This window comes from Phyllostomus discolor, chromosome 3 (genome assembly GCF_004126475.2).
Source record: "Phyllostomus discolor isolate MPI-MPIP mPhyDis1 chromosome 3, mPhyDis1.pri.v3, whole genome shotgun sequence".
In the NCBI taxonomy this organism is placed as follows: Eukaryota; Metazoa; Chordata; class Mammalia; order Chiroptera; family Phyllostomidae; genus Phyllostomus; species Phyllostomus discolor.
The window spans coordinates 60522750-60537929 of record NC_040905.2 but is presented as its reverse complement, the minus strand read 5'-3'; the positions used below and the strand labels follow the sequence as shown (position 1 = coordinate 60537929).

General features: G+C 40.7%; 2 protein-coding genes across 5 annotated transcripts in view; both read left to right on the top strand.

The window, feature by feature from the left end:
• FAM172A (family with sequence similarity 172 member A) overlaps window positions 1-15180 on the top strand; it is a 410616-nt gene that overhangs the window by 278349 nt on the left and 117087 nt on the right. The window lies entirely within an intron of this gene.
• Window positions 1845-4487, top strand: POU5F2 (POU domain class 5, transcription factor 2). The gene is given in 4 exon segments (XM_036020538.1): window positions 1845-3223; window positions 3225-3519; window positions 3522-3715; window positions 3717-4487. Coding segments are annotated over 4 exon segments (858 nt in total). The 5' UTR covers window positions 1845-3095; the 3' UTR covers window positions 3958-4487.

The following is a 15180-nucleotide window of genomic DNA, read 5'->3' as shown; positions in this document are numbered from 1 at the left end:
AGTTGATTTCCCAATTCTTTTTCCTGCTACCATTGCTTCAAAGCCATGTCTGCAATCACGGTACCTGGAATATTAAGTTGAATTTGGTCTCAGGGTGCTACACCTCCCCATCTAGTAAGAGGTGTTTAAGGGCCTTATTCTAGTACAGAATAGAAAGTTTGGAGAGAAAGGTTGGGAGGATCAAGTTTTCATGGTTAAACTGGAACTAAATACATTTTACTCTCAGAATTGTAGAGATGGGAACTCATTACTCATCCATCAGACATTTACTCAACAGTGTATCAGTCAGGGTTCTCTTATGTTCCAGGCTTTATAACACCCACCTGCATGCCCTTAAATGTCTTACACTCTAGTTGGAAAGATAAAGACATAAACTAAGTAATTACAGACAAATGTTATAATGAAAACATATATCAGGTACAAAGGGAGTACCACAAAAGCAGTAACTAACTCTGCCTGGGGGAAAGCTTTACCATAAAGTGACCTCTAAACTGCGACTTAAAGGTGACTGGAAATACATCATGCTTCATTTAGTCATGAAATGTTTACTGAGCATCTCCTGTGAGCGAAGCACATTTGTAGGCACTGTAGACACAGGATTGAACTCAGCAAAGTCCCTGCTCTCTTGGCAGCAGAGAAATAGGCAATAAATATATAGGCAAATAATTATATAGTAGGAAGTTTCATTGTATATGTAAGAATACATATATATAATGAAAATGCCAAAAAATAAAGTTTAATAAAGGGGACAGAGGGTGATAAGGGGTGCTGTTTTAGATAGTGTGTCTAATGTGATGACATTTGATCAGAAGCCTGAACGACATGAGAGAATGAGACCAAGAAGCTGGGGGAAGGCATTTCTGACAGAAGGGACAGCATGAATAAAGGCAGAGTAATCATAAAAAGCATGGTATCTTTAGTACAAAGTGAGATATTCTCACTAAGCATGCGATAAGGAGGGATGCAGGGAGTTGGGGGAGTGTGGTAGATGAGGCTGGGAAAGATTGGAGAGGAGGAGGGGCCAAATGGTGCAAAGCCATGTGTTTCCATACTCAGAGGTTTCCGTGTTCACGTTGTTGATTGGGGAAAGAAGGGTAGATGTTGAAAAACAATGTAAGAGGAAAGTGACGTGGCTACAATTTTGGTTGTTCAGGTTTGATCTGTAATTTTGACAAATTACTCTAACAGCAGTATGCATGATAAACTTGAAAAGAGATGCAGATGAAGCCAATTATGAGGTTATTATGACAGCACAGGTAAAAAATAACATGGCCTAAATTAATACAGTAAGATGAGGCTAGAGAGGAGATAGTCAAGTTCAGATGTTTTGGGAGACCCGTTGTGTAAGATCTGATGCCCTATGAAGCATGGGAAAGGTCAAAATCAGTTCCTGGGTTTAAGCTTGGGTAACTGAGTGGGTGATAACGCCATTAACCAGGTCAGGAAGCCCTGGAGGAGAGGCAGGTGTCTAATGCAGATGATGAATTTTATTTGGGACAGTGGGAAATACAGAACTGTAAGTTAAAAGTCATGGCTGAAATACAGATTTGGCTGCTACCAGCATTTAATGGAAATTTTAAAAGGAGGAGGAGCAAGAAGATTGTCAGGTACATTAAATGCTACCAGCATTTAATGGAAATTTTAAAAGGAAGAGGCAGCAAGAAGATTGCCAGAAGCTTAATAGCATGAAGATTTTTTAAAAGTTATCAAATTTGACAATTGGAAGGTCACCAATGACTGCAAGAAGACCATTTCAGTAGATGTGGGCGAGGCAGAGCCACGTCATTATTGAATTGGAGAGTGAAGATCTGAGAGGCTGTGATTGTCCAGCCAAGATCTTCAATTGGAGAGTGAAGATCTGAGAGGCTGTGATTGTCCAGCTCCTTCTCCCCTTTTCCAAAGCTCCTCCTTGGAAACTTTGAACCTGATGTCAGATCTTCTCTTCTCCCTACCTCCTTAGCTTTCTCCATCCATGGCCTAGGACTTGATGCCTGAAGTGGGGAAAAATATCCTAAGATCCTTGGGTCACTGCTGTGAGAGGGGCCAGGATTAGGGAGCCTGCTGTTGGTGAGGCAGGGATTGCAGGGAGCATCCTCAGTAGGGACCAGCAGGTCAGGCCAGTCCAGAGACCTGTCTCCAGAGGGGAAGAAAGATGAAACACATAAGTCTCAGCCCATAAGTCACATGGGCTGAAATTCTGGACCTGGAAGCTGGAGGAGGATAAGGAGCAAAGGACTTGAAGGACTGGTGGGGAAAACGTGGAATTAGTCAAGAAACTTGGCCCCATTTAGAGAATGGAATCTAGCAATGGGTAGGGGTGAAGGGTAGAATCTGACAGCAAATTGATGTTAACTAGAAATTCAGGCAGGGATGTTTAGGTTTTTTAGGGTCCAGGGAGTTCAGATGTTTAAAGGAGAGACCATTGGCAGTACTTGTGACCATAAAGATAACAGTGAGCAGACAGTTAATAAATTGTGTGATAACCCCAGAAATACCTGGGGTATAAACATGTAGCACACATTTTTGAAGCCAAAGGGGTTGTTCAAATTTTGTGGAGGAAAGGAATTAGTTGTAGGTGTTCTGGAAAGCTGTAAGTAAATAGCTAGGTTCCCTTCAGGGATAGGATGGAGGCAGTGACTAAGGGATCCCACACAGCTTGGAAGTGCAAAGCCCAAGATGGAGACTTGCTCCTTGGAGGGAGTTGGAAACAAAGATCAGGGTAGAGGACACACCCCTTAACCCTGAAGACCCAAGGAATTAACCAGTGAGTCTACCAGATTTACCCACCACCACATATACCCTTTGCCTGTTTCTCTTGTCTGCCCACCATCTCTGCCCTCTGGGGGTGAGGCTCCAGGGCAAGGCAGGTGCTGTTTTGTAGCCCTGTGCTCAAGCCATCAGTTCCTACTGGACTTCTGCTGGGGCCACAGTTTTACACCATGATGGGACACAATGCCCCAAACTAGTCCCCTCAGCCAATAAGTGGTGAGTGTGGGCCCAGAAGGCCAATGCCAATGTGCATTTGATGCTCCAATTTGGTTGAGCGCCCATGCGGCCCCTGGCAGCCTGATGGTCTGGCCAAGGATATAGATGGGATGGTGCCTTGCAAGTCCCTGGCCAGAGTTGGCGAGATGGGGGCCTGGTTCCAGAGCCCCTCAGAAGGCACCTTCCATGGACCCCACATCATCCTGCGGTGCTTCCCGAGGTTGGAGCTGCCCGAGGATCTCGGCCATAGAGAAAGAGATGGAGCAGCTGGCCAAGGAGCTGAGCCAGAGGAGGATGACCCTTGGGTACTTGCAGGTGAAAGTGGGGTTTGCTCTGGACGCTCTTTTTGGAAAGGTGCTTAGCCAGAAGACCATCTCCCTCTTCAAGGCCCAGCAGTTCAGCCTTGCCAACATGTGGAAGCTGCAGCCAATGCTGAAAATGTGACTGGAGCAACTGGACACCATGAGCCTTTTGGGCTTATGCAGAATGGACATGATCCTGCAGCAGGCCTGACAGTGGAGACAAGCAACCAGGGAGAAAGGCACCTTGGAAACAACCTATAGAAACTATTCCTGCTGTGGCCCAAGCTCACACCCCAGCAAATCAGTTGCATTGCTAGACAGCTCTGGCTACCCAAGAACTTGGTCCAAGTTTTGTTTCATAACCAAAGCAAGATGGGAAGTCTGCCAACTAATGATTTCTCCCCACCACAGCAGGTGGGGTGCCAGGCTTCCTTTCCCAGGGGGATCATTGTGCCTTCCCCTAGCATCGGGGCTTCCTTCCAGCACCCCCCAACTAGAGGGAACCTTACTTTATAACCTTGCATTCCTCATCCCCTTTCCTGAGGGAGGAACCCCTGTCTCTGCCCTAGATACCACTGAGGTTCTCCCGAGGCTTTCCAACTCAGGGGCCTGCCCCTCTGGGAGAGCTAAGCTGGGGAAACTGATCTCTGGGGTTCACATCAGCCTTTAGGTTTAAGGTCTCCATTCACTGTCTAAAGAAGTTAAGAATACACGTGTAGCAGATGAGATGAGGGTAATTGAAGAAAACTTAGGAAGTTGAAGTTTATTGCTGCTTGTGTTTTTCCTTTTGTTTTTACCTAACATTGGTTTTAAAGTACAATACATAGGTGGTTTTGGATATTTCATTTCTTGTTTTATTAATTTAAAAAAATCCTATTTCATAAAGAAAAAACATGGGTGATTTTGAGGGGCCCATGATTTGGAAGTTAATAGATCCCTACAGTTCTTGGTGAAAGCTAAAACACGACATTGCCGCTGCAGGAAGTGGTGACATCCCAAATGGAGCAAACGTGTCACTTTCTAGAGGACTGCACAAAGATGATGTCGCAAATTTGAGAAATAGTTCTGTTTTCTTTTTCTGTTTTTTAGCTTCTATGGAATTTGGCCATGTTGGTTTTATAATTGTAATAAATTTTTACTTTAAAAATAAAAAACAGCAAAATAGAACCAGAGACATGGAAATAAAGAACAAACTGACAGGGACCACAGGGGAGGAGGGAAGGGTGGTAATGGGGGAAAGAAGGGGAAGGGGCAAGTCAAGGAACACATATAAAAGACTCATGGACAAGGACAGTGGGGTGGGGGTTGACTGTGGGAGTCGGGGGCAGTTGAGGCAGGGGATAGCAACAACGGAGAGAAGTTGAGACAACTGTAGTTGAACAATTAAAAAGTTAACTGTTTCTTATTCCTTGTGGTTATTAATAAACCCAGGGTTTAATTTTTAGAAACATGATATTGAGTGAAAAACTCAAATCATGGAAGGCTTCCTATAAAATAAAACATTTTTATCAAAAACAAGCAGAACTTCATATAAACCCAAACACAAAGTCCAGGATCTTAGTTACCTTCAGGGGGAGATTTGAGGATGGAATAGGAGCACCTAGAGCCTACCCAGAACATGATTTCTTGTCCTCCCCTTCTTGAAAGTTGTGGGGGGTTTTCTAATTCACCTTTTCACGTAGACTGCCCCAGCGTTAAGTGAGGGTCTCAGTTCAACTCTCCACCTTACATAGTCCATCAGGTTTATCTCCTGTCCTGCCACAGCCATTGTATTGCAGATCCTTTGTTACTGCGATTGGCAAACTGAACAGCAGTGGCTCTGCTCCAGCTTACTTCTCTGCTTTTCAGCTCCTTCTGGTTTATTCCCTGGGAATTTCCATTACTTTCTCTTGAGCCCATAGGCTTTTCAGAGTATATTTGTGATTGTTGATCCAACATTGCCCAGTGGTTTTTATGATGGTACATCTTAAGTTGCTTTTCCAATCTCTTCTGTGAAATCAGTTTTTTCCAGGTTTCTGCTTCCCATGTTGGTCAGTTTTGGTCATCATATACTAAACAAATACCATTCATCCCTCTGTGTTTTCACATCTGGTGCCATATACCTGCATGTGATATTTATTGTTTTATAATCTATCACTATGTATTATATCTGAGATTGTGTGTTCTTTTTGCTTAGTAAACTTGCCAACGTTTTTCTTTCACTACTTTTCTTCCCTAATCAGTCTTGCAAAGAAGTCATTTCTCGGTGTTGTCAAAGAACAAGATTTTTGATTTTTATTCTATTTACTACTGTTTTTATGTCCTTAATTAACTTAGATTTTATTTTTATTAATGCCTTTTTTTTGGTTTCTTCTTATTTCTTTCAGTGTATACTTTTTTCTTGTTCTCAGTGTCTGAAGATAGAGCACCGGTGATACACATAGGTTAGTGAAAATGGAACTGAGCTTCAGTTGCTTGGCCTGAGAGTTAATAGGTGACTAATCCCTTACTTTTGGATTATCCCACTAAAAGTCACACAGCACCAAACCCATTCCTTCTATTGCTAGCCAACCTTTCTGGAAAGCCTTGGAAGGGAGATGTTCCTGTAGAGGGTGCCATAGTGCTTATTGCCAGGATGAATGACTGGGACTGGGCTTTGAGGAGGGCTCAGAGCCAGGCTGCTCCTTGCATTCCATAGCCCCTGAAGATTGGGAGAAATGGTAATGCCTCTCAGTCTCAGGAAGCCACACCCAGGGTCTGCCCTACGCACCTGCACAGCGGTACCGTTCACATACCTGCTGCACCTCTGCTTAGGTGGGCACTGTTTATGTGTCCTAATCAGCCTTCACATAATGTAAAATGAGATTTTCCATCACTGGTACTCGACCTGACTATGAAAGAGAAATGCCAGACCTTGGGGGAACCTTGGTATTTTAAACATTTCAGACTCTTCAGAGATTTAAGATTGATGGGTAGAAACCCTAAGAATAAGATCCCATACTTCTGGTCAAGATGCCAGCATAGGTGAATGCGGCTTGCCTCTTCACACAACCACAGCAAAATTACAGCTAAACTGCAGAACATATATCACTCAGAACTGTCAGAAAATTGAGCTGTATAGAAATCCAATAACTAAGGAATTAAAGAAACCACATTTATCCAGAGAAGTAGGAGAGATGTAGGGGCAGAGATGCAGAAATGCGGAACTGGCTGGTCCCAAGCACTTGTGTGGTGGTTATAAAATGAAGGGATATTTCAGGACTAAAGGACCCGAGCCCCACACCAGCCCACCCAGCACAGGGTTCCAGTGCCAGGAGGGTAAGTCCCCATAACTTCTGGCTGTAAAAACCAGTGGGGTTTGGGTTGGGGGAACAAACTACAGGATTCTCAGGCCTCTCCTTTTAAAGGGCCTTGCACCGCATACAGACTTACTCAGACTTACTCCTGCTGGGCTCCAGCACCAGGGCAGCACCTTGAAGGGCACCAGAGGCATATGGGGAAGAACTGAAGTTTCTGGCATCAGGGCAAGAGCTGGAGGACAGCTTATTCCCAGACAGAACTGCAAACAGTGACCTTTTGTACCTCTTCTGAGCCCTCCCCCACATAGAGCCACATTGGCCAGCACCACATCTGAATCTGCATCACCCTGGCTTACATGGTAAGCCCCACCCTGGGGATTACCTAAGGGTCTGCCCCATCCAATTTATGGGCCCACCCAAGCTGGTAACTGGCTTTTTCAATAAATAGCTGGGTTAGCTGCAAGCTTCAGGCCTTCCTAAATCTTCTCACAAGCAACAGCTGAGCCCAGCCCCCTTACCTCGTGCTGAGTGGCCCCAGGCCCAGCACTAGCAGCAGCCATCTACACATCACTTTATAGCTTACAGCCAAGAGGCCCTAGACAGAACACAGGTGCAGGCTGACCTTGCCTGCACCACCCAGGAAACCCCAGAGCCTATGCACCTAGTGGACAGTTACAGACCACATCGGAGCACCACCCGCAAGCCACAGTGGGAGGTAGTTGCTGGCTAGGGGTCGCAGCCAGTCCAACCACCTCCCCCACACAAAGGGCGCACCTCCAGTATACAGCTTGGGAGATAGGGCCGGCTGTGCCACTGAACCCTATAGGACACCTACTACATTAGGCCACACTAGCAAGACCCAGAGTCAAAGTAGCCCTACGTAACACATAGAAACATGCAGGGAGGCTGCCAAAATGTGGAGACAGAGGAATATGGCCCAAATGAAAGAACAGAGAAAAAAAAAACAGAAGAAGAACTAAACAAAATAAAGATAAGCTATCTACCAGATGCAGAGTTCAAAACATTGGTCATAAGAATGCTCAAGGAACTCAGTGGGTACATCAACAGCATAAAAAAAGATGAAGTCAGAAATGAAGGATATACTAATTGAAATAAAGAACAATTTACAAAAATCAGCAGTGGAGTAGATGAAGCTAAGAATCAATGATTTGGAACATAAGGAAGAAAAGGACATCCAATCAATAGAGCAAGAAGAAAAAAGAATCCAAAAAATCAAGGCTAGTGAAAGGAGTGTCTGCGACAACTTCAAACATTCCAACATTTGCATCATAGGGGTGCCAAAAGTAGAAGAGAAAGAGCAAGAAGTTGAAAACCTATTTGAAAAGAATAATGAAAGAAAACTTCCCTAATTTGGTGAAGAAAATAGACATACAAGTCCAGGAAACACAGAGTCACATACAACTTGGACCTAAAGAGAACCATACCAAGACACATAATTAAAATGCCAAAGGTTAAAAAGAGAGTATCTTAAAAGCAGGAAGAGAAAAGCAGAAAATTACCTACACAGGAGTTTCTATAAGACAGTCAGCTGATTTCTCAAAAGAAACTTTGCAGGCCAGAAGGAATTGGCAAGAAGTATTCAAAATGATGAAAAGCAGGGACCTGCAACCAAGATTACTCTATCTAGCAAAGCTATCACTTAGAATGGAAGGGCAGATAAAGTTCTTCCCAGACAAGGTAAAGCTAAAAAAGTTCATCATTACCATGTCCTTATTATATGAAATGCTAAAGGGACTTACTTAAGAAAAAGAAGAAGATCAAAACTATAAACATTAAAATGGCAATAAATATATAACTATCAATAATTAAATGTTTTTTAAAAACTAAGCAACAAGCAGAACAGAAACAACTATAGATACGAAGATCACTGGGATGGGGACCAGTAGGGGAGAGGTCTGGGGGAGTGGGGGAAAAGGTGAAGGGATTAACAAGTACAGATTGACAGGTACACAATAGGCAGGGGGATATAAGAGCAAGAATAGGAAAGGGAATTGCTGAAGAATGTATGTGGACCCATGGACATAAACAAAGGAAGCGGGATCACCAGAGGGACTGGGGGATGTTTGAGTGGAGTGGGGCAAATGGGGAAAAATTGGGACAACTGTAATAGCATAATCAATCAAAAGAAATCAATGATAACAATAATAGTAAGATCCCTCCACACTGAAAAGGAACCACCCTTAGAGTTGGGAGAAAACTGAGTTGTAGTGTCAAGGCATTAACAGTCTCAAATGTATAGACAAGCGGTAACATAAGAAATCAAGTAAGGTATATCATTTCACTAACAACAGTGCCACTGGTACCTTAGTGTCAACAATTTCAGTGCAGTTGTTAATAGAGGCAGATGTCAAACAGCATTCCAGCAAGTCTTCCTATCTGCCACATTGCCCCCCACCTCAGTTAAAGGCATAACTTCTAACCACTTGTTCAGTAAGCTATTCACAATCATTCTGACCATGTTTCTTTATCAGATGGTTCTTTTATCTTGTTTCCTTTATACATGCAGGTATTCTTAACCTAAAGACGTTGAATCCTTTCAGAGTATAAGCAGAAAAGTGTGTTTGTACAGCAGATGTTCATGTTCTTTAAAGATGGTGGTGATAGCCTTCATCACATTTTCAAAATGTACCATGACCCTTTGTAGATCTGCAATTTCAGAATTTATGAAACACCTTCCCCTTGATACAGAATCTACCTAATAGACCATTTCTAGTGTTCTAAATGTTCTGGGTATCTTCATCTCAATGTATTGCAAAGGCCCTGAATCACTTCTTACGGAAGCCTTTCAAATTCAAACTAAATACTATATTATGTGTTCATAAATGCCTTTCTTGTTCTTACACTTTTATCAGTTCTCTACACTTTAGATTCCTGTCATAAATAGCAATTTCTCCTTTTTCTAGAAGTTTTTCTACCTGTTGTCTAAGAAATCTTGAGGTGTTAGATATCCTCCCTTATTCCAAAACACTATCTTACTCATGAATTTTCATCTAACTTTTTCTTATCATCTCATTTTTTTTAAATTCTTTTTTAGGGTACAAAATTGTTTTACCCATGTACAGTATTTGTAAAATGAAAATGACAATGCCATTACAACAAAATCCTAGTGAAAGGTGGGAGTGTTACTTGACAAAGTGACTCTAAACTGAAAGAATAAAACCTAGGGAAATAAGGACAGGACACAGACAACAGTATGGTGATTGCCAGAGGGAAAGGAGGTAGAGGGAAGTAGAGGATGGTAAAGAGGGATAGTTGGTGGTGGAAAGAGACTTGACTTTGGGTAGTGACCGCACAATGCGGTACGCAGATAATGTGTTATAGCATTGTACACTTGAAACCTGTATGGTTTTATTAACTAGTGCCACCCCATTAATTTCACTAAAAAAAAAAGATCCTTCCTCTAAATAAGGTCACCTTCTTGTGTACTGGGGATTAGTTCCTCAACATAGGAATTTTTGTGGGGAAACAATTAAGCTCATAATACCAGCCTAATTAAAATTTAAACTAGATTCAATAAATATTAATTGAGTACAGTATATAGCAGTGGCTAAGTTGCAGTGGTGACCAAAAACAGGCTCCTCTTGACGCTCAAGGAGCTTAAAGTATGGGAAGCATCTACTTTAACAAATAAACATGTGATAACAACCTTCATAAATACTATGGGTGTCAGGTATTGGGGATCTTCATTTACATTTATTCGTACAAGTCCTCCTGTTCTAATATAAAAGTGCTGCCTTTGATAACATCAATTGTTAACAAATATTCTAAACCACAGGGACCTGGAGAGGAAGTATGGTCCTATAGCCAGGCATAGTTTGGGAGACAGGCATTTGTGAGTTCAAATCCTGGCTTAGTGACCTACTTTCTCTGTTACTCTGGATGAGTTACTTTTTTCAGCCTCAGTTTCTCATCAGTAAAATATCTCTAGCAGTCGACAGGAGGAGAAAGTTGTTAAAAAGATAAAATTAGGTAATATGGAAAAGAAACCCTCAGGACTTCCCTTTTATACAGTAGGCATCCAGTACTTTTTCTCTATTGTGTTTTCACTGTGCCTTATTTATACATCACAAATCACTCTTTGCATCTCTAGAAACTTTCACGTAGTAGGTACTCAACAATTGATAGCCAAAACTGTACAAAGGAAAGAACAGAAAAAGTAGTCCCAGCTGGTAGAAAACTTACTGTCTGATATTGGGAAATGACTTTTGGAATTATAGTAATTGGGAGACAATTATAGTCCTTTTCCTTAGCTGTCAAATGACAACTAGGTAAGGGAACATATAATGTAGGATTTAGATAAAGACTTTTGAAAACCCATACAGCATTATATAATTGAAAGCAATAATCTCTGAAGTTGTTTCTAGCTTATAGTAATTGTTTGAGCCTCCTTGAATAAGACTAAAATAGTACACCACAGATTGAATATGGGGGATATGAGGATACAGATTATGGGAAGGGAGGCATAGAGTAGGGTGACACAGGTCCTCATACTGTGATTCCCATTTAATGTTTCCTTCCTGATTTTCTGCCATGGTCTCCCTTGTCCCTCCCAAATGCAAACTTAATCCTGCCTTGATTCATACTATTTCTTCACTGAATGTCCACACACTTTAGCTTTTTGTGTCCAAAATCTACTATATTAGTTTACTAGGACTGCCATTACAAAGTACCACAGATTGGGTGGCTGAAAAAACAGAAATTTTGTCTCACAGTTCTGGAGATTTGCAGTTCAAGATCAAGGTATGATCAATTTTGGTTCATTCTGAGGACTATGAGGGAAGGATTTGTTCCAAGCCTTTCTCCTTGGTTTCTCTCTATTGTATCTGTTGGTTTTTAAGATTTTATTTATTTATTTTTAGAGAGAGGGGAGGGGAGGGAGCAAAAAAGGGAGAGAAACATCAATTGGTTGCCTTTCACATGCCCTCAACTGGGGACCCGGCCCACAACCCAGGCATGTGTCCTGACCTGGAATTGAACAGGCAGGGTTACATTCCCAGGTATACTGGGAAATTAGGACTTCAACATATACATTGAGGGGGGAGGGGACACAAATCAATCCATAAAACCTGCCACTCCTGATATAGAGAAAATATAGTTGTGTGTTGGCAATGACAGGGGGCAGGGGAAAGTGTTGGAAGGCAGAAAGACTTGTTTAGTTTTTTGTACAAAGGAGTCTTTATATGTAAAGGAGGCGGTATGATGGAAAAGAAAGGACATTGACCATACAGTCAGACAGCCCCAGATCTGCATCCTACCTCTAGGCCATTCACATAGATAATGTCACCATTCTAGGTTTCCCCCAGACCTCCAGGAAAATTTCAAAACAAATAACATTTCTTCCCTCCCAACCAATAATTTTATAGGCTGAAGAATTACAGTAGCATCCTGACCAGTGTAGCTCAGTTGGTTGAGCATTGTCCCACAAAGTGAAAGGTCACCAGTTCAATTCCCGGTCAGGGCACATGCCTGGGTTACTTGTTTGATCACAGTCAGGCTGTGTCCAAGAGAGGACCAATCAATGTTTCTCTCCCTCTCTTGTTCCTTCCCTTCCCTTCTCTCTAAAAACAAATAAATTCTGAAAAAAAATACAAGTAATATCTTAAAAAAAGAGTTCCAGTGGCTACTTATTTCTATTGTAGAAGTAGAACATTGAACTCTCAGTGAGATTGAGGGACCTTATCATAGAAAGAAAATTTTAGATATTTTGATAAAGATGTGATTTTTACTTTCCCCAGGAAGTATTGAGAAAGCCCTGTCACTTTCTGCCAAGCATTGTCAGCCACTAATTTCATCCAGCTAATGTAACAGGACAGTCAAGTAACTTGCCTTTAATTTACTGTGATTGGGTTATATTTATGAAAAGCAGACCTGAAACAATTAATAGCAAGTGTTTAGAGACTGATTATTTTCATATGTCATTTTAAGAATATTGTGAAAGTAGACACCAAGAACATTTTCTTAGTGTATGAAATGTAAATCATTTTTTCTGTAATAATAAGTCATCAAATGCATGCAAATGTTATAAATGATTACCTCATTCCAGACATACTTTTATGGCACCAGTCTTCTCACTAAATATGTATTACCTTTGAGATTTAAACTAAAGAGAAGAGGTGGGAACAGACTTACAATACAAAAATTTATTGTGTTGTTCTTTTCCATCCTGAAGAAGCAATCGCACTGACACCACAGGTGGAAAAGAATGTTTTGCTGCTTCTGTGTCACATCATTAAAATAGTTAATCTTACACCATAAATTTTTATTTTCTGGGCCAAGAAATTTTAAGTAAAATACTAACAAAAATGTTATGTTTTTAAATGAGAAGTGAAAGAATATTTATCCTTTTTATTTGAGTTTCCAGAAATGGCACACTCCATAAAAAATTGTATCGACTTTATTTTTAAACTGAGTTTTTGCATTAGTCAGTAAACAATTTATTTGGTGAACATTCTCTGTACACACCATGTGAACATTTAGGAAACAGAAGGTGCTTGAATTTGTGAGATTAAATATTTTCTCACAGTTGATCCAGTGATATTGCAGTTGAAATAAAACCACACATAAATGAAATACCACTTTCTACTAAAAAACAAGTATAGATTTTCTGTCATTGTTTTAATGAGGACAGTAATGATTTCATTTATTCAGTGGAACATCTTATAAGTCTTTAGCATGTTTACTTCCATATGCATTTATCAACTCACCCATAAAACTCCACCTGTCCTAATCACAAATATGCATATGGATTTAATTACATTATCTGATGACAGTATATTTTTATACTGCTAATATTCTTGGAAATATTAAATTTTGAAAGTATCAGTAGAGCAGTGGTTTGGTGTCTCACTTGTTCTTCAAAACGCGTATGTGTAGAGACTAATATTCATATTTTATATACATTATACAAAATTTGAGCAGTGTAGATCAAAGATAATGCTGGAGCATGGTGAGCAAAAGCATAGTGCCCAGCACAGCAGCTTTGACCATCTCCCAGGCATCCTTGCTGTGGCCTTAGACCACTCTGCCTCTCCCTTCAGGTTCCCCATTCTCACTTTCTAACAAGTAGTAGCATTACACCTCTATGCTTCCTCGGTGACTGAGGATCTACTAAGCACCTTTTAAGGACAAGACACTCAAGATCTTGAATTAAATAAAAAAACACATAGGTTAGAGGAAAGAAGTCGAGAAACCAGGGATCACCTCACTAAGGGGCCAGTGTTAGAGGAATGAACAGAAGAACAATATAAAGAAAGTAGCATATAACTCAGTGAAGAGTATCTGTAAACATTCTTAAAAGCAGGGACAATTTGAGCTAAGACTTAAAGGATAACTAGGAGTTGTTAAATTGAGGGTATGAGAAGAAAGAGGGAAGACCAAAAGTCAGAAATAGCAGGAAAATGAAAGGAGTTTGTTTTGAGTAAAAATAAAGATCAGTTACTGCAATTGAGACTTAAACGTAGTGATTAAGATACTGACAGCTGCTCTGGCTGGTGTGGCTCAGTGGAGTGAGCACGTGCCTGTGAACCGAAGGGTCGCTGGTTCAATCCTCAGTCTGAGCACATGCCTGAGTTGCCTGCCAGGTCCCCAGTAGGGGGTGCATGGAAAGCAGCCTCACATTGATGTTTTTCTCCTTCTCTTTCCTCCTCCCTTCCCTCTCTCTATAAATAAATAAAGCCTTTTAAAAATTAAAATAAAACAAAATACTGACAGCCATAGCAAAAAAGTTTCAGGGTTCTTAATACATGGACCTAATTACATGAGTCTTACTAAATGCTTTAGGAGAAATATTTTCTTACTGTTATATTTAAAGATTAATATATCAATCTTTAGGAGACATTTAAGGCACAAAATTATTCTTCATGTGGCTGGTTCTTTTAATAACTTAGGACAAGCAGCCTAAGTCTTAATACTAAGATCTAAGGTTCTGAAGGCCTTTCTTCCAGGAACTAAATTAATTTTGTACTGGCAGAAAGCTTCCTGATTGTTTGCCTTGGCACCACTAATCAGCAAATCTAATGATATTAATGGTTAGCAGATCCACCAGCCTATTCTTCTCAAGAGTCAATTGTCTCCACCAGGCTTTGATAAATAGTTGTTAATAAGGTCCTTTAAGTTTGTTACACTATCATAAGAAACACTGGGAAGGGTTTGGTAATTGAAAAAACCATCAGGCTCCGAAGACTTCTTATGCAGTAGCCTAGTTGACTTGTTTGCAAAAAACAATGTCTGATTAGAAACCCCTTTGACTGGCATGGAACACAGTCATACAGTCTCTGCCCACAGCTCAGGATGCAAGAGAGTGCCTAACAGGACACTGGAGATCAATAGATATCAGTATATTTCTATACTAAAAAAATGCATCTGTTTTATTCTCATGTGAAATAAAATGACTAAAATAGTCCTGTACAGAGTCATTCTAAGAACAACCACCACAACAACAAACCTCATTAGGATTGTTGAAGATTACTTAGCAAGGGATAATGAACAGTACAGTGCTTAAACCTTTATTCTTTATTAAGTTTAATGTTGCTTCCATCCATAAATATTGAAATGCTTTAACACATATGGTAATCCATACAAAACTTTATAAAATG